Source organism: Protopterus annectens, chromosome 4.part1 (genome assembly GCF_019279795.1).
Source record: "Protopterus annectens isolate FY-2018-M chromosome 4.part1, PAN1.0, whole genome shotgun sequence".
NCBI lineage: Eukaryota > Metazoa > Chordata > Ceratodontiformes > Protopteridae > Protopterus > Protopterus annectens.
In genome coordinates, this window is record NC_056734.1 from 542249214 (window position 1) to 542277039 (window position 27826).

Here is a 27826-nt window from a genome sequence, read left to right on the forward strand (position 1 = left end):
CCAAAACTACACCAAAGCACTGTACGAGCATTTATATAGATGCATGGAATCAGGAATACCCAACGGGGCTAAATCATCCTCCGCAAGGAAGAGTAAACCTGTTTGGTAGACATCTGCAGTAAATAAACTCCATAACAAAAGGGAAACAAAAATGCTCTTCAAGATCATGGAGGAGCAGGTGCCCAATTGGAACCAATGTCTCCTTAGCCTGAACAAGCAAATAAGAGCACTAGTGAAATTCTCCAAAGCAAACTTAGAGTCCAAATTGGCCACATTTACTAGAGACAGTCATAAGGCCTTTTTCACATACGTCTCAACTGCAAAGGAAGCACCCAGATCTGTTCAGAACTGGTGCTCAAGGACACAACATATACAAATGCCGTAGATATAGCAAACATTGCGGGCTGACAGATTCAGCAAAAACTTCACCCCTCTGCCCCCGCCCATCAGTAGATCAGGACATCCCCAATGTCTGTCCCCTTCCCCTTATAGCTAGGGAACAGGTAATCACTGCTCTCTCAAAGGCAAGAAATACAACCTCCATGGGACCCGATAACATACCAGGCTGTATCCTACGTAAACTCAGGCAAGAACTTGCAGCACCATTAGGCGCCCTATTCAACCAAACACTGCATACCAACTTCACCCCAGCTGAGTGGAGGACAGCCACTATCATCCCTTTATGCAGAGGCAGAGCATCCACCAGTCTGGGAAATTATAGAGCCATCAGCTTAACTAGCCTGATGTGCAGGGCCATGGAACGGATTGTCTTGGACCTCATTAACAAGGACATTGGAAATCTCCAAACACTAAATCCCCACACAGTTTGACTTTAAGGGGAGGTTGTGTCTGCTAAATTTGGTCGATTTTTGTGGCAGTCACCAAAGCCATGGGCGAGGGGAAGATGGTGCCCACCACCTACCTTGACCTGGGCAAAGCCTTTGACACTATTCCCCACTCAGGCATAATAGATAAACTCTCTCAACTAGGCATCAATCCGTATTTTACCAGATGGGTAGCAAACTGACTCACTGATAGAACCCACCTAGTCAAAACAGGGGAAGCCACCTCAAGCCATAGACCCATAACAAGCGGCGTACCCCAGGGTTTGACCTTGGCTTCTGTTATTAGGGATATACTTCTCTGAGGTGCAGGCCAAAACCAGTGGGCTATGGCTGACCTAGTTTTTAGATGACTGCAAGCTGGGTGTTGTCATCAATTCCCCTAGTGATGTAGGCATTCTCCAAGAGGGTCTCACTCAGACAAATGACTGGTGCCAGAAACATGGCCTCAAGCTGAATACCAAAAAATGCATCGTCATCCCCTTTGGAGAGAGTGACATCTCCACAAATTATCATATTAATAATATTGTCCTAAGCACGCAATCAGTTGTGATGGATTTGGGCACCCAGGTTGATAGCAACCTGGCTTGTGACCATCATGTTGCTTCCTTTGTATGGAAAGTCTTCTACATGACCCATCTCATAAGTAAGGGCATCTCATCCAGGGACAAGGAGGTTATAACATCCCTGTATTCTTCCCTTATAAGGCCCATTATTGAGTAACAACGTCCCTTTTGGCATGTATCTCGCAAAGCACATGCAGCAGCTGGAGAGACCGCAGAGGTTCCTCACCAGGCGAATCCAGGGCATCAAGCATCTACCATACACAGGTAGGCTAAAAGCCGTATCCCTCTACTCAGTTTCGTACAGACTCTCCAGAGGTGACCTCTGTCTGGCATGCAAGACTATCATGGACCCCACCTTGATGGAACTGCTGCATATCTGCAAGTCAGGTTTGACTCGAGTAACTTGCTTGCACTGCCTCAACCTGTTCTGTGATATCAACAGGACTTGGTGGGACTGATTTGTGTTCCAGAGATTCCCCCATCTATGGAATAGACTCCCTCTCCACATCAAGCAGAGTACCTCTTTACCCTTTTTAAACGCAACCTGGGTAACTGTATGGGAAACAGAAAATATACCCCTGGGATTCCACCCGTGTCCCCGCTGGACAGGGGCATTGGGTGCTGACTTGTCTAAACATGGGCTAAACACTTGGCTAGGCTTATAAGGGCCTCAGGGCCAATAGCCTAACCTCCTACGATCCTATATGAGTCCATCTGCCCAGAAGAATGCTGTCCGTCACAAGTTCATAGGTAAGCACTAGGCCAGGTACCCTTTGCATGCCATTTTAAGCCTCATCAATTTCCTTTTTGGTGCTCAAATTAACATATCCCATTTGGATAAAGATTATCCTTACCCATCCCATGGTCGATAATTGTATATAAATCCCTAAGGAGAAAAACTGGGGTCATACCATAGATAATTTGAGGAGACCCATAAATGGGATAGAGAGATGTTCATCGTGTTTCACTGTTGCAGTCATGACTGTGGGGTTCTCCCTTGCTGGCAGGCAGCCCTCGGTCGGGCCAGAATACCAAAGTCTGGGTCCGGCGTCGGCTGTTCAACCATGCTCCCTGACGTCAGAGCGCCAGGAGTATAAAGCTGACAGCCGACGCCATCTTCTCCAGTCTTTCTTGCCGTGTGGTGATAGCAGTTCGCAAGTGCCGGTCGGCTGACTCCTGACGAATTTTTCTATATACTTTGGTCCGAAGACTTTCTTCACTCAAAGCTAAGTACCCCGTTCGGGAAACTTTTTTCTTGCTCCACTCAGATGTCAAAAAGTTAATAATTGTATTTCATGTGGGAAGCAAATACCTCATAAGGATTTTCATTCTTACTGTATTCCTTGCTTAGGCCCTGACCACAACGTAGCTAGTTGTCGGTTTTGTGCTAGATTCAATCAACGTACAATTAAGCGAAGGTACGATTTTGCTTTTCATTACTTCGGTAGGCGTTTTAACTACAAAATGTCGTTGGATACGGTCCCGGCTACCGGAGTTCACAAACGTCGCAAGGATAAAGACAGGCCTCCGAGGTCCAAATCTGATGATAGCGCACAAGCGTTGCCAGCTTCAGGTTCGGCCTTTGTCAGTGAGGTGCTTTTGCAGCCCCTGTCGTCGGCCATTTCAGAACCGACGGCCGAAACGGACTCTCATGAGGAGCCGACCAGGCCTTTAAATATTTCTGTTGCAGGACCTTCGGACAATGCTCCTTCGGATGGGTCCGGAGCCGCTGTGCAGGTACTGGCTTCCGAAGGGGTTTTCAGGCCTACTCAGCTACTAGTAAAGGCAAAGCCAAAGACAAAGGCAAAGACTCCTTCTAAATCAAAGACTTCAACACAGGCCTCTTCTGAACCGGCTCCCAAGTCACAGAAACAGTTACTCAAGATGGCGGAGGATTTACTTACTATGATTAGGGGTTCACATCCCCCTCCAGACAAAAGGCCAAGGCAGGATGTTTATTATGATTCCTCTGATCAGGCTTCTGTTTCCTCAGTTTCTTCTTCTGATCAGGAATATTCTTTCCCTCCTTATGAGGATTCTGATGCTGAAGAATCCATTCCTTCTGCTTCTCCCCCTGAGGATTTCTCTTTTGGGGAAACTTTGCATGAAATGAGGGAACATTTCCACTGGGAAGGACAGGAGTATTTGGAATCCAAAAAAAGACTGAGGGATTTTCTTCTTCTTCCCCAACATAGACCCTTGGCTATTCCTCCTGTTTTGGATATTGTGGATGATGCCTTTTCGGAGGCTAACTTAACCCCTGACTCTCTTCCCCCTGCTCCTGTTAAGCCTGATAAATATTACAGGGTTCCTGATTCCCATCAGTTTTTATACAAGAACCCTTCTGCTGACCCTGAAACCATTTCTCAGGTTCCTAAGGGAGTTAAGGCCGCTTCTGCCAAAAATCCCTTTCCTACTGAAAAGGATTCTCGATCCTTAGAAAGATGGGGCAAAAAGGTGTACACTTCTGCTACTTTGTCCATTAGGGCTTTAAACTGTCAGTTTCATATGTTTAAATACCAGCAATTTCTCTTGTCTGTCTTAAAACAAAAGCTTACTTCCATTTCTGCCTGTGCAGATGATAAGGAATTACATGACTTACTGCATGCCACTGAATAGGTTGGGAAGCATGGTTTACACTGTGGATTTGATGCCTTGGAGGCTTCTTGTAGGGCTGCGGCCTCTGGCACAGTCATTAGAAGGCATGCATGGCTAAAGGAACTAAATTTACCTGAACAAGTAAAGGCTAAATTATTGGATGCTCCTGTTCAGCATAATGTTTTGTTTGGATCAAAAGCTGAAGAGGTGATTAAAAAGATGGAGGATAAGGCGAAATCCATGCAAACAGTTAAAGATTTCTTACAAGTACAGCCACCTAGATTTAGCAGGAATTGGCCTTCAAAAAATTGGTTCAGACAGGCCTCAGAGGGGTAGATATAGCCGCTCCAGAGGGAGGCCTCAAACACAAGCTGCTTATAGACCAAGACAGTGGACTGCTTCCACCCCTAGGGAAGGAGAGGACAGGTCACAATCTCAAAGGAAACAAACTCAATGACTCCCTCTGTTGGGCTACAGGAACTTCTTGCCTGGAAACCCCTTTCGAAGGAAAACTCTCTTTTTTTATCAAAATTGGACTCAAATAACCCAAGACAAATGGGTTTTGGATGTGGTTTTAAGAAGTTACAAATTCCATTTTCATACCTTGCCAAGGCCAAGCGGATGGCCAGACCTTCCAAAACATCAATGGACGGAGGCCTTAAACCAGGTGGAAGCTCTTTTGGCTATGAATGCCATAGAACTGGTTCCTCTTTCAGAGATGGGAAAAGGTTTTTACTCAAGGCTCTTTCTAGTCCCAAGGAAGCAAAACTCATTGAGACCCATTCTGGAACTGTCGGTCTTGAACACCTTTCTAGAGATTCCAAAATTCAGGATGCTTACTCTACAACAGCTACTTCCAATGCTGTCCAAAGATGCATGGATGGTAACTTTGGATTTAAAGGAGGCATATTTACACATTCCCATCAGGCAGGATCACAGAAAATACCTCAGGTTCAAGGCCGGATCGAGGCACTTTCAATTCTCTGCGCTGCCCTTTGGATTGTCTACTGCGCCCAGGGTCTTCACCAAATGCCTGGCTCCAGTAGTAGCTTACTGCAGACTCAAGGGAATTCAAATTTACCCATATCTGGACGATTATCTAATTCAGGCAGACAGCAAGGATGTCTTACTCCAGCATCTAGAATTTGTACAGAACTTCCACAAGTTCCTGGGATTCTCTGTAAACATAAAAAAGTCAAATTTGACACCATCACAACAGATAACTTTTCTGGGTGCACTTCTAAACACTACAACCCAGATGGCATTTCTGACATCCGAAAAACAATTACAGCTGGCTTCAACTTTCAGAACCTTGGCAACTCTAACTCAACTATCTGCAAGGAAATTCCTGCAGGCTTTGGGTTACATGGCCTCCTGCATCCTTCTCGTACCATATGCAGGACTACACATGAGGAAAATACAGTGGTACCTAAAAAGTGTATGGTCTCAGCATTGCCACAGTTTAGACATACTGATCTCCGTCCTTCCTTCCCTTCAAAAGGAATTTCTTTGGTGGTCCAGGGCATGTGCTCTAAACAAAGGGAAACCCTTCCGTCTGCCTCCTGCCACTCAGATTCTAACCACGGACGCCTCGGATTATGCTTGGGGAGCCCATTTTCAGGGCAGTTGTTTGCAGGGCCTTTGGACAAAGGATCAGAAGCACCTGCATATCAATTTAAAGGAAATGTTAGCCGTTCAGAAAGCTCTATTGGCCTTCAGGAATCTTTTACAACCAGGACAACTACTAATACGGACAGACAACACCACAGTTATGTGGTACATAAACAAGCAAGGGGGATCTCATTCCTACCCCCTTTGCAGACTAGCCATGGATCTATGGAACACAGCCCTAGCTTGCAATCTGGATCTTCAAGCTCAGTTTCTACCAAGGAAACAAAACTTTCTGGCAGACAGTCTGAGCAGAAACCTTTCGGATCCACACGAGTGGATGCTGTACACCAAAATATTCAGGATGATGACAGCAGTCTGGGGATGTCCTCACATAGACCTCTTTGCATCCCATCTAATCATCAACTACAGAATTTTTGCACCAGGACTTTCCACAGAGAAGCTTGGAAAGTGGACTCCCTGTCATTCAGTTGGAGGAACCTCTCGGGATATGCCTTTCCACCTCTTCCTCTTCTTCCACCGGTTTTATTGAAGATAAAACAGGACAAGCCCAAGATGATCATCTTGCTGGCTCCAAATTGGCCTCGGCAGTTTTGGTATCCAACTCTAAAAAAATCTATGCCTGGAGCCCCCTTGGGTTTTACCTCAGTCTCCGAACCTTCTGTCCCAACATCAAGGTCAGGTTCTACACTCTCATGTCAGAACTCTCAGCCAGGCGGCCTGGTTAATCCAGGGCCTTTGATTTCTTCTTTACTGCCCAAGCAGGTTATGGATGTCATTTTAGAAGCCAGACGTCCTAGCACTAGAAAATCTTATGCAGGAAAATGGAAAAGATTTTGTTCCTGGATGCAGGCTCAGGATTCTGATCCTCATCTTCCTAACATTACTTTAATTCTACTTTACTTGACAGATCTCTTACATAAGGGTCTCTCTTTCTCTTCCATTAAGATACATGCCTCTGCTATTTCTGTTCATTATAATACAGACCCTCCCATCTTTTCCCACCAGCTCATGAGACAGTTTCTCAGAGGAGCTAAGAACTTAAGACCTCCTAGATCTCCTCCCATTCCTGCTTGGGATCTCAACTATGTTTTGGAAAAACTAACCTTGCCTCCTTTTGAGCCTGCTGCCTCTTCTGACATCAAGTTTTTATCTTGGAAGACAGCTATCCTGTTAGCCCTTACCTCTGCCAGGAGGGTTTCAGAGTTACAAGCTCTTATGGCTGTGGAACCTTATATTATTTTTTCATCAAGACAGGGTATCTTTGAGGACTAATCCTATCTTCATGCCTAAGATGGTTTCCAAAGTGGCTTTAAATCAAACTATCCACTTGCCAACCTTTTTCCTCACTCCTCAAAATAAAGGGGAAAGGATCTTAACATTCCTTGGATGTACATAGACAACTACATTTTTACCTGAACAGAACCAAGGACATCAGAAAATCAGAACAATTGTTTGTTTCTTATGCTTCAAGTTCCCAAGGTAAAGCCATTTCAAAACAGACCATTTCTAAGTGGATTGCTAATGGAATCAGATTTTGTTATTCTCACCATCGAAAGCAAATCCCAGGGAGTATACGGACTCATTCCACCAGAGCTGCTGCCACTTCTGCGGCCTTCCTCAGGGGAGTTCCTACCAAGGACATTTTGGAAGCTGCAACTTGGAGTTCAGTGCATACTTTTTCTAAGCACTACAATCTACCTCTCTACTCTAAGTCTAGGGCAGGCTTTGCCTCTGCAGTCATGCAGGGCCTTTTAGCCGCCCCTTCCTTTTTATGACCACCTCCCTTTCTTTCAGCTTTGGGATTCTACCCTACAGTCATGACTGCAACAGTGAAACACGATGAACATAGTACAGTTGTGTACACCTACCATAAATGTAGATGTTCGAGTGTTTTCATTGTTGCAGTCTGGGTTTCCCTCCCTCCTGTCCCCTTTTATTTTTACTTTTGTGTATTTCCTTTTTTCACCATTCTTCGGAGGTGTATTTGCAAAGGTTATGGGACCTTTTTCATTTTGGGACTCCTGACATCTGGGGCAAGAAAAACTGGAGAAGATGGCGTCGGCTGTCAGCTTTATACTCCTGGCGCTCTGACGTCAGGGAGCATGGTTGAACAGCCGACGCCGGACCCAGACTTTGGGATTCTGGTTGACCGAGGGCTGCCTGCCGGCAGGGGAGAACCCCACAGTCATGACTGCAACAGTGAAGACACTCGAACATCTACATTTATGGTAGGTGTACACAACTGTACTTTTAGGAGCTGCCTCTGCCCATTAGTAGTACAGGCAGCACTTCTGGGATAATGTTTGTTTCCCATCCATAGATCCAAGTTGCAGCTGAATATATACAAGGATGAGCTTTGTTTTACATGGGTGGGAAGTCTGTTTCACTGCAGTGGTATCCTCTTAAGAGGTATACCTGTTCCTCCAAACTTTTTTGTCAATGTTACAGAAAAAGTATAGATCCCTAGATGGAGAATTTTTGTTGCCATTTGACTTGCTGATGTGCAGTAAATCCATCAATACTGGGGCACAGCATGCCTTGTATGCCAGACACAGGTTACCTGTTAGCAGTCTGTAGGATATATAGCATAGTGACAAGGATTTGAGTCTGTTCATGTAGGATATATATTTTTAGGCCTTGTATCCTTTTGGTAAAGTATCTCTTAGGGCATTCCAGTTGTTGCATGTGTCTTGACAGATGCATGCCAAAGAAGACGTTATACTCAATAACTGGCCTAATGAAGGCTTAGTAAAGGGGGGCAGTGACATCTATGGATCTAGACACAATCCCTTTGTAAGATCTGCATTATAGAAGGACTTTCTAATAACAGTAGACACATGTTTGTTGAAAGTTAGGTCACTGTCCACATAAGTTTCCAAATCCCAAACAACTGGGTCAATTCTTGGATTATTGTCAATGTGGTAGCTCCCTGGGGTGGGTGACTTTCTAAAGGATACAGTATTGTATTTTTTTGGCCTTTAGTTTGTTCATAATTTTGGTGCCTGTATTATATTTGGAACAAGACTTCTTGTAGGATGGCCAAGTCATTTGGGGATTCAGTGGCTGCTCCTGACATGCAGTCATCTGCAAAATGTCAGCCCAAGGACTTTGGTACTGGTGTTTCCTTTTTAAACTTGTAAGTGCAACTGACATTGGGTGGAGCACATAAGTGATTTCTGAATGTCTGCTGTTATGTTATGAATTAGACGTAACTTACATTGCTTGCTGCTGTGGGTATGTTCTTGCATAACCGTTGTGACCCTATTTGTCTTTCTTTTTAATAGATTTGCCAAGGTTTTTGTAACTTGGGAGAATTTGTGTAAAAATGAAGGAGCTATGACCTCTTTTTCCCCATTTTAATTTGCTTTGCTGGTGTGTTATCTCTGAATTTTAGTCTTGTACTGAAGAAATTAAAACGGAAGACTAATCAAATCTTTTTAGAGTTTCATAATGTAAAATTATGTATGAATAAACAACCAAGAATTAAAATCTAACAGATTGAAGTATCCCAACATTACTGAATTCAGGATTTTTTATCTTGGCAGCATGATCATTTTTTAGTTAAATGTTGTAAAATAGTAAAGATAATTTTTGGTTTCCTTTCAAGAAAATGTTTTTTTTTTTTTTTTTTTTTCCAAACACAGGGACTGTCCGAATTGAGATGTTCAGAAACATGCAAAATGCTGAAATTATCCGGAAAATGACAGAAGAGTTTGATGAGGTAAGTTAAACCCTGGTCATACCTGTCAACTGTATAGATTTTTTTTTGCACAATGTCAAGATTTTGGCCTCTGTCCATTTTTCATAACATTGTTTTTTCTGGCAAATTAATAGTAAATCATTAAAGATTGACGTTGGAAAACAATAGACATTTGACTTTCAGACTTTATATCCTTCAGAAAATTCATGCTAATACAAACTTTCAAAATGTGTAAGAGCAATATTTAAATTTTAGGCCTTTGTCCCACTTTTATTTATGGCTTTGTCCAGATTTCTTGCTCTTAAGAGGTTGAGAGGTATGACCCTAGCAGCTTGTTAGATTGCAGGTCTTAGTTTTAGCCATTCTGTGTCTCTGTCTAGAATTTTCCGTAATATCAAGATTTTTATCTCAGTTTTGGTTAGTTCATAAAATGTGTAGTTTTCTGACAAATCATTGCAGTCACTAGATAATGACAGGCATTTATTTCAGTTTCTGATTTAATATCCTTCAGAAAATGCATGCTAGTGTAAAACCTGTTACTGTAGCAACATTGTAAGTTTGTAATAGCAGCAGGTAAAATCAGTTTCTAATTTTTTTGGCCATTTGATCCCCATTATTTGTTTAATCCAACATTATTGAGTGCAGAAGTTGAGTTTTAATGCAATAGAGTTTGAGTTTGTGTTAGTTGGAAGGAGCAGAATTCTGCAGTATCATCAAACACACTTGAGCCGTAAAAGGTTATGTTTAAAAAGTTTATTGGTATTTGTATAATTAAGTTGACCTTTCATCTTCTCCCCTTCTGGTAGATTTGTGTTTAAATGTTTAGACTAAACTTTGATACATGGTATTGTGTTATATCTGTGTGTGTCCTTTATCTGTATAGGGTCAGCTCCTTTTGTTCATCCATGTCCATTTGTGGCATATGACTCCTATAGTGATCCAGCAAACCTTCATCATCCACAGAGTTTACTAGGAAGTAGAGAGTAGCACTAGCTTTTGCAAGGCCTTTTTTTTCCTCATCATGCACACATTGGCAAATCACAATTCTGTATGCATGCATGCAGTCTACCTGCCATTTGTTTGGGAGATTTGAAGGTTCCTCAAGTACCCAGAGAAAACCTATGCAGACACAGGAAAGACGTCCACACTCTATAGAGAAGGCACCCCATTTGAGAATTAGCGATGAATCTCTTAATGTGAGACAGCAGTGCTAATCGCAGCAGCCCTTGTGCCATGTTCAATACCTTTATTTTTCTCTCCCTCCCTCCCTCTTTGTTTCCCCACCATTTTCATCAACAGTCCTTTCTTTCTGTGAGGACTTTTACTAGTCTTTTACCTGTGTCTGATTGAACTTCAGCTGTTGTGTGAGGCACACACAGTAGTCATCATTGTTTGGAACTTTCTTCAGCTGTTCTGGACAGTTGTCGGTGCTTCACATGCCTCATCTGCACCACAGTAATTTCATCAACATATTGACTTGCATCTATTTAATGTTTTGATGTTTTTCTTTAAAGATCTTTAGTCAAGCATAACAATAATTTGAGATTGTGGTTTACAGTGGCCAGTGTGTGTACCACAGCTGAGGATATTTTGTAGCATTTTTGTCTTCAATGTTAGATCATTGATGTAGTAGTCTAAACTGTTTGGGTCCTGTCCTCGTAATCCCGCCAGTTCTTCAAAGCTTAAAGGCACCCTGGGCATGGTGTGTTAGGAGCTTGGACAGAGCTCCATATAAAAGACAGTGCAAAAAGTTGCAGAGCTTTTTTGACATCAAAGTACACTCCTTTGGTGTGTTTTTTTTTTTTTGAGCTCTCTGTCGTCTAGTGATCTCTCAGAGCTTGGCAGGTAAGTTTCCTGCAGGGAAAAGCTTTTTTTTCTTTTGTTTGTGAAACTAGTATTGTTTATGCTAGGAAACTATTTTTGCTTGGACTTTCATTCTGTTACAGAAGGTCTGAGTGCTGTGAATGCTTCCAGAAACTTACTGTGTTTAAAACTGATTTTTAAGCTGTAGATATTTTTTCTATAGAATGTATGTGTTAGGGGCAGGATTTTGTGGACTTTTTTTTTTTAACCTCAAAACCACTTCATTTACTAGGCATCACTATCCATCTTTGTATCTGAACCTATGGAATAGATACCAGTCTCATCTGTCCTTCTCCCATATGCTAGCAAAAAAAAGTTAACGGGGAGTCTTTGGGTATGAGGTCAGCTGTTTCTTTGCCTCCACCACCATTGGGTGATTCTGCTGTGACTGGACTGGTCTTAGTTCCTTAGACATCAGATGTTTTTTCCCCTGGTTCCTTTGTTGTAGCACCTACATTCCTCTAAGGACCAGGGGAAAGAGACATCTTCTGTGGCCGTTGTGTTGCCCTGTGTGGGGAAAGGAGAACCATTCTTGTTGGATTGAGGATAAGGGCTGGTGTTGGGATCCAGATTGTCCAGATAGGAAACCCGGACTCTGGGAGAGGGAGAGTGCCTGCTTAAGGTAAGTCTTTTTCCAGGAACTTTCCCAGGCAAAGAAAACGGAAAGAAAAAATTAGCATTGCATTTCTCTATCTCTTTGGACAGTGAAGATTAGCTTGGGTTTGCCAGGGAGTTGATCTCTGCTTTTACTGTGCCTGTTTCCTCTTCAGATAAGAAAAAAGAGTTATATTTATGACACTGATTTACAGTTAAATGAACAGGGAGTGAAGGGAGAATGTTGTGCTTAAAGGCTGTCTTCTTAAGCTGAAGATTCTGAGGAAAGTGTAGCTTCAGATTTCCTCCCAGAAAGACTTATCTTCTTTTGATATCTCATCTAAAATTAAGTATTTTTTCATAAGGAACAGAATGATATTCCTGTTCCCAGCAAATATGTTTTGGTTTGTTACATTTGCAGATTTCCCCAGTGTGTAGCTGTTACCCTCTCCTTTATGTATTCTTGACGAATATTTTCAGACAGCTTGTAATTTCCCTGACAGTCAACCTACAGTCTCTGAGAAGCCTAACACATTATATAAGGTATCTCATTATGTGTTTTCTAATGCTAAAGCAAATTATGCAGTGATGTTCATATCCAAAACTGCATCTGCTAGACAAAATTGCTAATCCCTTTCCCTCTGACAAAGGTGGGAAAGCTTTTGACAAATTTGGGAAGAGAGTGTATTCTTCTGCCGCTTAACTTTCAGAGTTTTCAACTGCCATGCTTACATGTTAAAGTATTTGCTTCTGTCTGAATAAGTTAACTGTTATCCTCCCTTCTGTGATAAAAACAATTATTTGAATTCCTGTCTTGTGCTGCTTATAATTAAGGATGCCGTAAAGTGTTCCTATAAAGCTGCTAATATTGTCCCCAGATTGGTTGTTTCTGGGTCAGTCACAAGATTTGATTGGTTAAGTTCTCAAAATCTTTTAGAATGTGTTATAACTAGAATTTTAAGATCCAGTCTTGTCTATTTTCATCTGATTCAACATGTGGGATGCCTGATCCAACCTTGGCGTCTTATACTAGAGCATTGAATCTGAGAGCTGTGACTCCAGCCCATCCCACAAATTCCTCTGATCTGAAGTAGTTACTTCATTTGCTCTGCAACCTGTGGGTATCGGATCCGACCTCAGATCTAAGCCGGCAGCTTTCCAAGATCCGAGCTCCTAGCTCCTCCCCCTACCCATAATCCCCTGCTACCAACCATATTACCTCAGACCGTTTTTTGCCGCGGCTGAAGAAGCTTTCCTTTTGAAGAGCTCCTGGCTGGGTGAGATCGTTGATGATTTATAACCTTTTTTTCTAGAATTTAAAATCTTGTGTGTGTGTGGTATTAGCCCTTTTTCGATCCCCTTTTGTGCTAGTTAAATTTTTTGGTGCAGTTAATTAGCTTTTCGTTAGTCACTCCCCCTCCCCCCTTAGCGTTTGGGTGTGTGTGTGTGAGTGCTAAGATGTCGGAAGGGCCTAAGGCCGTTTTTTCTAAATGTACTGAGTGTGGCCACAAGCTTTTCCCAGCTGATGGCCACACTCAGTGCGTTTTGTGCCTGGGGGCAGCCCATCTATCAGAGGCCTGCCAGATCTGTGTGGCCTTTAACCCCCGGGCACTTTGGGATAGGTAGAACAAGCTGATCCTGGCGGGAAAGCTCCCCCAGGAGTCGGCTTCTTCCTCTCCCGTTCGGGCTCCGGCGCCTTCTGTTCCCTTAGCTCAACCCGGGACTCAACCTCCCTCTTCGGGTTTGAGCTCTGAGGAAACTAGTGCCTCTTCTGCCAGGGAGAAGAGGCACAAGGATAAGGAGGGACATAGATCCCATAAAAGGCAGGCTGAATCTCAACACTCTGCTCCGCCAGCTAAAGCAGCTAAGTCTCCTTCGAGGGTCTCCGGATCCTCCTCCTCTCTGCTCCGTTCGCCTAGTTTCTCACCGGAGCTGGAGGAGGAGGATCGGTCTCCCTCGAGGTCATTGAGGCGGCCCTCCCGGCCTGCCTCTACTACCTCTTCCAGGTCGAGAAGCATCTCCGAAGCGGATATGGATTCGGATGATGCGTCTGTTCTTGCAGACCCAAATGCAGATGGGGGTGCTCTTGCCCCGCCCCCTGGGGGGGATTGCGGCCCCCATGTTTGCCCCGATCACTCCTTCTCCAACTCGTTTTCGGATCTCTGAGTCATCGGATCCGGGCCTTTTCGGACCCAGGGATTTGTCGGCGCCGATAGCACTGGTGTCTTCGCCGACTATGCCCTTGAGCTTGTCAGATCCGAGCTCTCGGGGCCGAGGGCTGAGCGTCGGATCCAAGGGAATTGTGTCTTCAGAGCTGTTGGTTTCAGAGCGCTCCTCTCTCTCGGCGCCGACTGCATCGGCTCTGACCCGATCCCTTCCTCAGAGCCGAGGAGATTGCTCTCAGAGGCTGGCGAGGGCGATTCTCCTTTGGCTTTTGAGGTAGTGGAGAGGGTACTGTCGAGGTCCTCCAGGTCCCCGGTTTGGGCTTCAGATCCACCCATACCCCCACTGTATACGAGGGTCTGTCTTCCATCGTCCGCCCATCGGGACAGCCTGCCCAAGCCCTCCAGTTAGTTCCCGTGGAGGAACAACAACCCTTGGACGAGCCCTCTTCGGATAGCCCCACCGAGGAGGTTCCTCGGAAACGTCAGTGTAAAAGGAGGCACCTGGACTCCCCAGAGTCCGTTACCACCGACACGGACTTGGATGATAGGGAGGGTTCCCCAAGGTCACCCCCTGAAGATGTCTCCTTTGGAGACATCATGGAAATATTGCGTATTAGAGGGGGGTGGTCTGCCCAAAAACCTTCCCTTGATGAATCCATGTTCCTGGAGGCGTTTGAGGCAGGCCCATCTACCTCCTGGGTGTCCCCTCCGGCCGACCTCCTGGTGGACTTAATTACCACCAGGGCGTGGAAGGAGCCCGACACCGTGGAGCCAATCCCTAGGCGTCTCGATAAAGTCCTAAGTCCCCCCACAGATAGACAGTCATGGGCCAAAGGAACCCCTGTTGATGCCATGTTGGTGGCGGCGGCCACCAAGAAAGAACTCGCTCAGGAGAGTTCTTTGGTCCACCCGCCAGATAAAGAATCTCGAGCGTTGGACCGGATTGGGAAGCGGATGTTTGCTTCAGCGACCTTTTCCATAAGGGCACTGAACTATATGGCACATACCATCAGGCTACAGCAAGACTTGATCAAGGAATACGCTGCAGCCTCCCCGGAGTCCATGCCGGTAGGAGACAAGAATGTGTAAATGATGCGAATGGCCACTCTGAAATCCATCTCTAATACGTCTATGTGGCTCCTCTCCCATGCCTCTGAGGGAGCTGCTAGAGCCAGCGGAGCAGGGGTCGTCTTATGACGTCACGCCTGGCTCCGTCTTTGCGACTTAGCGGATCCCTTCAAGGCGTCCTTCACGAACGCCCCCTTTGACGGTTCTGCTCTTTTCGGCAAGACTTCGCGATACGCTGGTCCAAAGCAAAAAGGATGGGAAGACGCTGTCTGCCATCGGAGTCCGCTACTCTAGTCCCCAAAGATCCTTCTCCAGGAATCAGAGGGGACAAAAGAAGCTGTGGTTCCGCAAGTCTCAGCAATCTCATCCAGCTGCGGATCACTCGTCCTCTAGAGGCAGAAGAGGACAAGGTGGACGCCGGCCCAGAGGCAGAGGGGGGCCGCGTAATTTCGGGTCTAGAGAAACTTTCTCGGACAGACCCGCGCAACAGCCCTGAGGGCTTGACCGACTGTCCCTCTCTGGAGGCAGTCGGGGGGCAGTTGACGGAGCACCTGTCAAACTGGGAGTCCCTTACAACGGATCGATGGGTGCTCCGTATCATATCCAGAGATTATTCCATTCCATTCTTAAATCTTCCCCCCAAACCCAGACGCCTCCCCGATGTCCCACCCGATCAGAGTGAGGCAGCGGCTTCAGAGATTTTGAAGCTGCTAAGAAAAAGAGCCATCCAGCCCGTCCCCCCAGATCAGTCCGGATTGGGTTATTACTCAAGGTTCTTTTTGGTGCCAAAGAAAACCGGGGACCTCAGACCCATCTTAGACCTTTCCGCTCTGAACTTGTTCATACCCAAGGAAAAGTTCCGGATGGTCACTCTTCAATCTATTCTCCCCCTTCTGCGGGAGAACGACTGGATGTGCTCCATAGACCTCAAGGATGCGTACTACCACATCTTGATGGACAGACGATCCAGGAGGTTTCTCCACTTCCGGCTCGGAGCCAGTCATTATCAATTCAGGGTTCTTCCATTCGGCCTCACCTCAGCCCCCAGAGTGTTCACCAAGGTCATGGCAATGGTTGCAGCCCACCTGAGACTTCAGGGCATTCAGGTCTTCCCGTACCTAGACGACTGACTCCTTACCGCGACCAACAGGCATCATCTCTCTGTGGCGAGGGATTACGCACTGACTGTAGCCCACAACCTAGGCATTTCAGTGAACCGGCAGAAGGTCATGCCTGTGTCCCACTCAAGTCCTGGAATTCATAGGGGCCAGGTTGGATACTCAAATCTCCCGAGCTACTCTAACGTCAGTCAGACTGAACAGCTTGTCGTATCAGGTGTTAGCCCTTCTTCGGAGTCCTACTCCTCCAGCGGAGTTAGTCCTGAGGGCACTGGGGTCTATGTCAGCAGCGATCGGTCTCTCCCTCCATGCCCGTCTGCGAATGCGAATATTACAATGGACCCTTCAAGTCCAGTGGTCCCTCTCGTTCCACCCATTGAACACGCCGATACCGCTGAACAGAGTTTGCAGGGACTCCCTTCTTTGGTGGTTACATGCGCGGGAACTCAGAGAATGGAGGCCTTTTGTGATTCCCCCGGTCGAAGCCACATTGACCACGGACGCTTCTCGCCTCGGGTGGGGTGGGGGGCATTGTTCAGGCAGATCCGTTCAAGGCACGTGGACTTCCCTAGAGACTGCATTGCATATCAGTGTCCTAGAGATGGTGGTGCTTTTGGCGTTGCAAGCTCTCCACGACCACCTTCCCCTGGGGACTATTGCGATCCAGACAGACATGTCAGTAGTCTGGTATATAAACAAACAGGGAGGAACCAGATCTTATCCCCTGTGCCGAGAGGCCATGAGAGTTTGGGAATGGGTGATCTCCACCAACCGCTTTCTGGTAGCAACGCACATCCCAGGACGGTCCAACATATTAGCGGGCAAGCTAAGTCGGGTGCTTCTCACTCCGTATGAGTGGTCTCTGAATCCATCTGTTGCGAAGCAGATCTTCCAAAAATGGTGTCTGCCTCACTGAGATCTTTTTGCTTCTCCTTTAAACACAAAATGCAGCGAGTACTTCGCAATAATTCCCCCCAGAGGGGAGACCCCCAGAGATGCTCTAGTCCATGCTTGGCCTCCCGGGCACCTTTATGCTTATCCCCCCCTCCTGCTCATGATGAAATTCATTCAGAAAGCCTGTCGGTTGGGGAGCAGAGTTATTCTCATAGCCCCATTCTGGCCTCGACAGATCTGGTTCCTTTTTCTGCGGTCTCACAGTGTGGCTCCTCCATGGATTCTGGATCCCAGTCCAGGCCTGATCTCGCATCCCGCGGGTTTCCCAACCCCGAACCTGGTCAACCTCAAGCTTGGTTGATCCAGCTCCAATAATGGCTAGCACTCCTGGTATCTCCCGTTAAGGCCATTCTGGTTGCGGCTCATAAGCCGTCTACCAGAAAACTTTACAACAGTAAATGGAAACGTTTTTCCATTTGGGCCAAAGACAAGGGCTTGGACCAATTTACTGTCCCTATTCTGACCATTCTGGACTTCCTCTCGTTGATTTTTCGGCAGGGAGCAAGTGCTTCTACGGTTAAGGTGCAATTGGCGGCCATCTCCCATTTTCATGTGGGGGACGGCATAGGTTCCTTAGCATCTACAAAGTTGTGCAAAACCTTCTTACGAGGCATATTTCTTTTAAATCCACCTGTAAAGTCTGTGATCCCCCCATGGGATCTCACTCTAGTTTTGCAAGCCTTGACGAGTCCACCTTTCGAACCTGCGGCCTCGGTTCTGTTGATGTTCTTGTCATGGAAAACAGCCTTCTTAGTGGCTATTACTTCGGCCAAAAGGGTTTTAGAACTGCAACTGCAAGCTTTGTGTATGAAAATACTTACCTCATCTTTCACAAAGATAGTGTGTCCCTCAGGACTAACCCGTCTTTCTTGCCTAAGGTTGCTTCAGAAGCAAACATAAATCAATCGATAAATCTACCAGTGTTTTTTCCAAAATTTCAGAACAAGGGAGAATACACGTTGCACAAATTGAATGTGCACAGACAGCTGCGTTTCTACTTGCATAGGACTAGAGAGTTTCGCAAGTCGGACCAGTTGTTTGTCTCTTATGCAAAATCAGCCATGGGCAAAGCCATTTCCAAAGTGACTGTAGCAAATTGGATCTGTCAGTGTATTATTCAGGGGTACATATCGTCTGGCAAGCCAGCCCCGGTTGGTATCCATGCTCATTCTACAAGATCTGTAGCCACCTCAGTAGCTTTTTGGTCTAGGGTTCCAGTGGATGACATATGTTCAGCAGCTACTTGGGCCTCTTCTCATACGTTCATTTCTCATTATAAACTAGATGTGATTTCGAGGAGTAGGGCTTCTTTTGGCTCCGCGGTGCTTCGGAATATCCTTCCGTAAGGACCACCCAGGTTTTTATAAGGTAGCTGGGGACTCTCCCACAGCTTGCAGAGCAAATGAAGTAACTACTTCAGATAAAGAAGTTATGTACTCACCATAACGTTCCATCTGAGTAGGTACTTCATTTGTCTGCAACCGACCCCCCCCTGCCATCCCCCGTACCTTTCGGGATTTTCTGATCACCTTTAGAGTTGATTTTTGTGTTACCAGGTTGGTGAGGCAAAAAAACGATCTGAGGTAATATGGTTGGTAGCAGGGGATTATGGGTAGGGGGAGGAGCTAGGAGCTCGGAGCTTGGAAAGCTGCCGGCTCAGATCCGAGGTCAGATCCGATACCCACAGGTTGCAGGCAAATGAAGTACCTACTCAGATGGAACGTTATGGTGAGTACATAACTTCTTTTCATGCCTTATTTACCTCGAATGTTGTTCACCTGACAAAACAGACATGATTACTGGGAGCTCCATCCTGTTCTCACAATAAGTGAAAATTATTGAACTTTTTCCTTCTCCCTTTAGCTTAATGGTTAGATTTTTGCATTTAATATTTTGTGTTAGTACTTGGTAATAGGGATTTAGGCTTCTTAATAGTGTAAGTTTATAAAATTTTTAGTAACTTCTTACTGTTCATAGTGTGATAGCTGTAGAATATATATATTATATATGTATATAGCTCTCCTTCCACCGACAGGAAGAGAAAAAGAGAGTGATCTAAGGAAAAAGAGAGAGAAAGACAGAGAAACATTTTGAATGAAAAGCATGAAGAGAAATTGTCTGAAAAAAGACAAGAAAGGATAGACAAAGCTAAAAAAAGACTCTGGATCAGAGTGCTGTTTTAGGTCTAGCACCTAAGCTGTTGAGGCAGAGCAAACTGCATCCAGGATAGGAACTCCCCTCCCTGAAAACTTCAATTTCTCCAAGGCCAATCAGCCCCAGTCTTTACTCCTTGATACTTCAACAGCTTCCATCAAGACCCAAATCAGTAGCTGCTTCATCAAAGTCTGGTCAGTCCAGTAGAAGTGTAGAATTGGATGTCGACTGTATAATGAAGTTTCTTAGGAGAAAGATTTAGCTGGGTGTCGTCCTGGCACCATCCCGAAGAAGAGGACTGAGATCAGACCCTTTAACACTGGCTATAGTTGTTCCAGCACCATCTACTTTTTAGATCCACTGCATCTGGGATCCAAACACACACACACACTCACTCACTCTGTACCAATGTTAGATCTAGTAGTCCTGGAGACTTTGGCTTTGACTCCTTCCCCCACTTTCTCAACACCGATGCATTGGGATCGAGTAGAGTCCTGGCGCCAGAGCATCAGAGTTATGGCCCTGATGGTGGAGTCGACTTTACAGTTTTCAGAGCCATCCCTACCACTCAGAGCTTTGGCTTTTCATAGCTCAGTTCTAGGGTCCTCCTTTGGAGTTAAAAGACTACCGATTCTGCTGTTGTGTGGTTCTTCCTCTGCTCCACATCTTGACTGTAAGGTGTGTCCTTAAGCCCTTAAGTACATTCCCTGGAAGAGGACTTGCAAGTGGAAGCATATAGATTGCCCTCTTGAGTCTATCACCAAGGACACCAGCTTAGATCATGGGGAAGATCCACCCCCCAAAGACATTTCTTTTGGAGACATTCTGGAATTGGTGAGTCAGTGTTTCTTGAAGCTTTTGGTTCCAACCTTTCGATGTCCTAGGTGGTCCTACCTCCTGACTCCTTGACTGATTTCATTGCTCCGAAGACTTGGAAGGAACCTGATGTGGCAGAGCCTATCCCCCCCCCAAAAAAAAAAGCTGGACAAGATTTGCCCTTAAAGATAGGAAACATTGGTCCTGGAGTCCCCCAGTAGATGACATGGTGGTAGCAGCAGACACGAAAAAGGAGCTGTCAGAAGAAAGCTCCTCTTTCTGTCCCCTGAGCAGGGAGTCGGGGAAATTGACCATACTGGGGAAACGAGCATTTGCTTCAATGGAGTTTGCACTCCGATTGCTGAACTATTTATCACACCGGACACATTTCCAAAGGGACTTGATCAAGGAGCTTTCCAAGTGTCGTTCGGATATCTTACTTAAGATCTCCAAAAAAACAGTGAATATCCAAATGTGTACCCTACAATCTTCCTCTAATGTGGCCATAAGACTGTTAGGTAATGCAGCCGATGGTACATCAAGGACAGCCAGCATGGGTATTATCAGCATCCAGCGTCTTGCCTGTATGCGGCTGTGAGTTCAAGGAAAAGCTTTAAGGTGCCCTTCATAAATGCCACCATGATAATTCCACCTTGTTTGGACCAAAAGTGAAAGAAGCTCTTACCAGTAGTGAACAGGACAGTAGACCTTGTCTACTTTTGAGATCAGCTTTTCTACTCCTCAAGATCCTTTTCTAGGAATCAGAGGAGGTAGAAAAATGTGATTCAAAGAAAATCTCAGCGTTTTCACTAGAGCACGTCTGGAGCCCAGCCTCCTCGAGGCAGAGGGGAAATCAGCCTGACTGGATGTTGGCCACAAGGCAGAGGTGGTCTGAATGTTTGCTCAACTGCTGCACTCTGGAGACAGTTGAGGGACACTTTTCCTTGTACCCACTAACCTGGCAAATGATAACTTCTGATTCATGGCTGTTGAGGATCATCACCGGAGATTGTATAATATCTCCTTTAGATTCTCCAAATGTGAGACTAAAGATTCCCAGTACTCCACCCAGTTGTTTGGAATCTGCAGCTACAGATGTTTCAAAGTTGCTAAACAAGAGAGCCATCCAGCAGGTGCCCTGAAGACCAGCTAGGATCCAGAGTCTATTCAGGTTTCTTTTTAGTTCCAAAGAAAAGGGACCTCAGACCAGTATTGGATCTCAGCAGTCTAAATCAGTATGTCCAACATATAAATTCTGAATGGCCATAGGTACAGTCCATTCTACCTCCTTTTGAGGAAGGATGATTAAATGTTCACTATTGATATTCAGGATACCTACTGTCATATCAAGTTCCAGAGGCAATCCAGTAGTTTCCTCCATTTCTGGGTGGGTGCCAATCACTGTCAGTTCAGAGAGCTGCCATTCGGTCTCACTACAACTTCACATCAATGTCTTGTAGATGAGGGTGTCCTCCTAGTTTTGCAGACCTTTCAAGACCTCCCTACCCAAGCATGTGATCACCACCCATTTATACCAAACAGCTGACATGTTGTCCATCAACTAATAAGGTGGAACACACTCCCATCGTCTTTTCTGGGAAGTCATGAGAGGTTGGCAGTGGGCGTTGGCTTCAAATCACACTCTGGTAGCAATGCACATACCTAAGACGTCCAGCATTCTAGCAGACAAATTGAGCAGAACTATATTATTGCCTCACAAGTCATCTTTCAATAGAACAGTGGCATTGGAGATTTTCATTTGCTGGGACCATCCTTGTGACCTTTTTGCTTCATACCTCAACAAGTGCAGGAGTTACTTTGCCTAATCCCTTTACAGGGGCAGTCACTGAGCGATGCTGTAGTCCAGTTTTGGCTCCCCCAGTCTACTTTACACCTTTCCATTTATTCCTCTCATTACCAAATTAATTCTGAAAGCCATGGAATATAAGACCAGGGTAATCCCCATTGCCCCCATTTGGCTGCAGAAGGAATGGTTCCTCTTTCTTTGACCTCATCTTCTGCACCCACCATGGGTTCTGGATCCCATCCTGGATCTCCTCAGTCAACTGTCTGGGTTACCTCTGTAGGATCTCCAGGCCATAAAACTAACCACATGGTTTCTCCAATAATTGGCTTTCTACCTTGCAGTCCATATAATCTCTTCCTCTCAAAAAGATTCAGCCAAGAAGATTTACAAAAGTAAATGGAATAGTTTTTCTTTATAGACCTCTTCAAAGGGATCAAACCATTTTTCAGCCTCTTTACCAGCGATTTTGAAGTTTTTCTGACTTTTTTTCTGGCAGGCTCTCTGTTACTCTGCAGTCATAGTCCAGGTAATCGCCATTTCAAATTTTCACATAAGGACATATTGATGCCTGTATTTTTTCTCTTAAGGTGACCAAGGCCTTTCTTAGAGGAACATTCTTATTGAGGCCCCCAATTAATGACCCAGTCCTTTCTCAGAATATTACAATTTTGCTTTAGTCCTTTACCCAAGCCCTTTGAACCTGCAGCTTCATCAGATCTGAAGTTCCTTTCCTGGAAATTATCATCTGAAGTAGTTTACTTCATTTGCTGTTCAACCTGTGGGTCCTCAGATCCACATTGGATCCTACACGGCTGGATTTTCCAGCTACGGTTCCGAGCTCCATACTTCAACCATTACCAATAAAGCCCCTGTCTTCCTTCTCCCCCCAGATCTTGTTTGCTGCCCGAGAGGAAGCAGCGTAGTCTGATCTCCATTATGATAGTGGTTTCTGTAAAAAGTAATTTTTTTTTTTACCTTTTTTGGCTTTTTCTACCCATCTTTTTCACTCCTAACCTATCTGTATTTTCTCGGGGTTTTTTCTTGTAGGATTTTCTATCTTCCTCTCCTCTTTTCTTTCCTTGTAGTAGTGTGTGTGGGTATTTCCTTTGGGCCGGCTGAGGTATGGCGGATGCCCTGAAGCCTGGTTTCAAAAGGTGTGCACAGTGTGTGGCCATAAGCTTTCCCCGGCAGAGGGCCACACTCTGTGTGTGGTTAGTTTGGGGGTAGGTCGCCTCCAGTTCCTCATTCCTATTTGCGCTGGATTTAACCCCAGAGCAGTTAAGGATAGGCAGGACAAAACTGATTAAGGGCCTGTTGCCCTCCTCTGCTAGGACTGAAGTCCCACCTTCTCCCGCTAAGAAAGCAGCAGCTGCTACTTTGTATTCCCCTTCCTCGGTAACTCACCCTCTCACCAAGAGGCCCAGGGAAGGGGGATAAGGTCAAGAAGGACTGGCCTCGCAAGCAGTCCCCTGATCGCTCATCGGAGGCCAGCCCGCCGCCGAAGGTTAAGCCTGTTTCCAGGCCTGTTGCACCTCAGCTCAGGTCCCCGAGGTACTCCCCTGAGCCCGAGGTTCAAGTTAGCCAGTTGCCTCCTAGGCACTCTCCCCACCAGCACTCCCAGCCCACTTCAGTGGCGTCCTTCCGCTCTGCCCGGAGCCTATCTGAAGCGGAGATGGACAAGATGATGTGGAGGTTTATCCGTACTCAAATCCAGGTGGGGGTCTTGCCAGGGCCTTATACCACCGAGAGCGCTCGCCTTCCAGACAGTAGTTAGACACATCACTCCTCTGATCCGACCTGCTGTTTCGGAGTTGTTGGATCCGAGGAAGGTCGGAGTTGACGGGTTGATGTTGATGGTACTCTGTACCTTGACACTAGCCACTGCTTTTAGTGTGTCGGATCCGACTAGATCGGATCCAAGCTTTCGGAGCCGTAACCTCAGGTTCAGATCCAAGGGATTGGTCTCTGCTTCGAGTTTGTCGGAGAGAAGCATTCATTTTGGCATCTCAGCGCCGACTCCCCGGTTGGATCAGAGGGGAGCGGCTTCCGCTAGTTCAGCCCAGGAGGTCCGTTCCCCCTCAGTATTCGACATGGTGGAGAGGGTTCTCGCAGGGTCGAGGCCTCTATTTAGTCTTCAGAGTCTGTCTGACCCCCCTGGCCTTGAGTGCAGGTCTGACCATCGTGCCCTCTCAGGGGCAACCCGTTGCCATAGTGCCCCAGGATGTTCCGGCCTTGAAAAACCTGCTTGCGAGACCTCCCCAGATAGTCCTCCTGTTGAGCCCCTCCCCTCAAGCATACATGTAAAAGGAGGCACTTGGACTACCCCCCCCCCACCCCCCCACCCCGAGTCCTTCACCGAAGACGCAAACCTTGATGTAGGGGAAGGTTCCTCAAGATCAGCTCCCGAGGATGTCTCCTTTGGATGATGATATGGAGATCCTCTGCCAAAGAGGGGGGGATGGTCCACCCCAAAACCAACATCTGATGAGGCCGTGTTTCTGGAGGCATTCGGCTGGGGCCCATCTACCTTTTGGCCGTCCCCTCCTGCTGTGGATTCATTGGGGGTCGTCTGTCGCTTCACCCACTAGCATGGGAGTCCATTTGTGGATTTGATAACTTCTACAGCGTGGACTGAGCCGGACACTGTAGAACCAATACCCAAGTGAACAGATAAGGTCTTAAGCCCCCCCCCCCCCCCCGGCAGAGACAAATTACACTGGCACAAGGGGTCCCCTGTAGATGCTATACTGGTGGTGGTGGTCACCAAGAAGGAAGTCGCCCACGAGAGTTCCATGATCCAGCCACCTGATCGAGAGTCGAGAACGGTGGATCATTTTGGGAAGCGAGTTTATGCTTCAGTGACCTTCTGCATGAGGGCAAGCATGGTGCATGTTATTAGACTCCAGAGAGTTCTGGTTAAGGAAGTCAGAGTCAACCTCAGGGTCCATATCTTCAGAGGACAGGAAGATGTTCGATGCATGACTGGCTACCCTAAAATCGATAGCCAACACGTCTATGCGTTTGCTTTCCCATGCCATGGAGCGAACCGCACGGGCGGCGGAGTCGAGCATTGCTCTGCTTATGTCAGTTCTTGGAGCCGTTCAAGGTGTCTTTTTTACCAACGTCCCTTATGATGGTTCTTCCCTTTTTGGGAAGACTGTGTCCGAGAGACTTTGGTCCAGAGCGAGGTGGACAGGAAGACACTGTCTGCCGTCGGTGTCTGCTTTTCACTGCCTCAAAGGTCCTTTTCCAGGAACCAGTGAGGCGAGAAGATGATGTGGTTCTGCAAGTCTAAGGCGTTTTCCCAGGACGCTCAGGACTCACCTTCCCCCAGAGGTAGAGGGGGATCTGATAGATGCCGCCCTAGAGGCAGAAAGGTTCCTAGGAGTTTCAGGTCTTGAGAACCCTCTTTGGATAAACCCGGACAGCAACCCTGAGGGGTTGCCTTGGCTGTCCATCTCTGGATGCAGTTGGGGGTTGTCTGTCGCTTTACCCACTAGCATGGAAGTCCACTACAGATCAGTGGGTGCTGCGAGTCATATCCAGAGGGTATTTCTTTCCCTTCAAGGATCTTCCCCCATCAAACAAAACCTTCCCGGATGTCCCACCCATGCAGCAGAAGGAAGCAGCAGTGCAGGTAGACTTGCTAAGAAAATGAGTCATCCAACCGGTCCCCCCAGACCAGTCTGGATCTGGGGTTTATTCCAGGTTCTTTTTAGTGCCAAAAAAAGATGGGGGACCTCAGACCAATATTGGATATGTCCCAATTGAACATGTCTGTAACCAAGACAAAATTCCGGATGGTCACAATTCAGTCTATCCTGCCTTGCTTGCAGGACAGAGACTGGATGTGCTCGATCGACCTCCAGGGGATGTGTACTATCACATCAAGATGCACAGGCGCTCCCAAAGGTACCTTCGCTTCTGGCTGGGAGCAAATCATTACCAATTTCAAGCCCTTCCCTTTGGTCTCACCACAGCCCCCTTGGGTGCTTACCAAGGTAATGGCAGTAGTAACGGCTCACCTGAGGCTTCAGAGTTTTCAGGTCTCTCCATACTTGGACGATTGGCTCTTTACCACCACCTCGGCACATCTAATATGTCAGGCCAGGGATTACTTCCTTTAGCTAACCAACAAGTTGGGCATTACGATCAATATGAACAAGTCTGCTCTTCACCCGGTTCAGATTCTAGATTTCATTGGGGCACGGCTGGACACAATAGAATCACAGGTGTTCCTCACCTCAGACAGGATACACAGCTTGAGGTTACACGTCCTACATATTCTTCAGACCAATTTACCAACAGCTGAAGCAGTGTTAAGAGGCTCTAGGTTCTATGGCGGCCACGACAAATCTTCCCATGGTTTGCCTTCATATGAGAGTACCGCAGTGGACACTGGCGGTTCAGTGGTCAGTGTTGCATCTTCCTTTGTCTTTTCCAGTGAGAATTTCAAAAGTGTGCAGAGACTCCCTTTGGTGGTGGATTCAGTCCCCAGATCTCCTCAAGGAGCGTCCTTTTCAACCTCTTTTACCCCAAACCACGGGTGACCATGGATGCCTCCCTTCTAGGGTAGGGGGGCATTGTTCAGGAAGGACAGTCCAAGGCACATGGTCCCCTTCCGGGATCTATCTGCACATCAGTGTTCTAGAGATGAGAGAGGTTCTTCTTGCTGTGCAGGCCCTCCATGCTCATCTTCCTCTGGGAACAATTGCAGTTCAGACGGACAATGTGTCAGTGGTCTGGTATATCAAACAGAGGGGGAACCAGAACTTATCCCTTATGTCGAGAGGCCATAAGTGTGTGGGAATGGGTGATCTCCATCGGACGTTTTCTGGTGACAGCGCACATTCCAGGACGGTCCAACATTTTAGCGGACAGGCTCAGCAGATCTGTCCTGATGCCTTTCGAGTGGTCTCTGAAGCTTTCTCTAGCGGAACAGGTCTTCATAGAGTGGGGGGGGTCGTCCATGCTGCAATCTCTTTGCATCGCCTTCCAATATGAAATGCAGCGAGTTATTCGCTGTAACCCCCTCCGCCGGGGGAAGCCCCCAAAGACTTTCTGATTCATGCTTGGCCTCACAGGCTTCTTTATGCATATCCTCCTCTTCCCCTCATGCCGAAATTTCTACAGAAAGCCCGAAGGCTGGAGAGCAATTTGATCCTCATCTACCCATTCTGGTCTCAACAGGTTTGGTTTCCCTTACTCAGGTGTCATCTAGTTGTTCCACCATGGACCTTGGATCTGGTCCGAGATATGCTTTCACATCCCTCAGGGATTCCTCATCCAGATCTGGACACTCTGAAGCTTACTGCTTGGCTATTCCCGTTTCCTTTATTCCTAGGACTCCCGGTCTGTCTTCTCCTGCTAAGTTCATTCTGGTGGTGGCTCATAAATCGTCCACCAGAAAAGTTTATCGCAGCAAATGGAAACGTGTTTCTGTGTGTGTGTGTGTGTGTGTGTGTGTGTGTGTGTGTGTGTGTATATATATATATATATATATATATATATTTATTCAGAGGTCTGTGGACCCTTTCACTGCACCGCTTTCGGCAGTTTTAGATTTTCTAGCTAGCATTTTTCATCAAGTCGCTAGTCCCTCAACAGTGAAAGTCCAACTAGCCGCCATTTCTAATTTTCATGTTGGGGTAGACCTGTCTTCGTTGGCTTCTTCTCTAAACATGGTCAAACCTTTGTCAAAGGTGCCTTTCTTCTCAGACCCCGGTTAAGGACCATATTTCTCTGTGGGACCTCACTTTGTTGTTGCGGGCATTGGTTTCTCCTCCCTTTGAGCCCGCAGCATCTGTGGATCTACAGTTTTTGACCTGGAAAACTGCCTTCTTGGTTGCCATTACATCTATTAGACTGGTGTTGGAGCTTCAAGCGCTTTCTATCAAAGGTCCCTTACATAATCTTTCACAAGGGTAGAGTGTCGCTAAGCACTAACCC

The 27826-nt window shown here is 46.3% G+C and overlaps 1 protein-coding gene across 1 annotated transcript in view; it reads left to right on the top strand.

Moving 5' to 3' along the window:
• The window catches only part of STAG1 (stromal antigen 1), a 2620144-nt gene that overhangs the window by 195156 nt on the left and 2397162 nt on the right, over window positions 1-27826 (top strand). The window contains exon 3 of the mRNA XM_044070350.1: window positions 9283-9359. Coding sequence (XP_043926285.1) covers window positions 9283-9359 — 77 coding nt within the window. The remainder of the gene's footprint in view (window positions 1-9282; window positions 9360-27826) is intronic.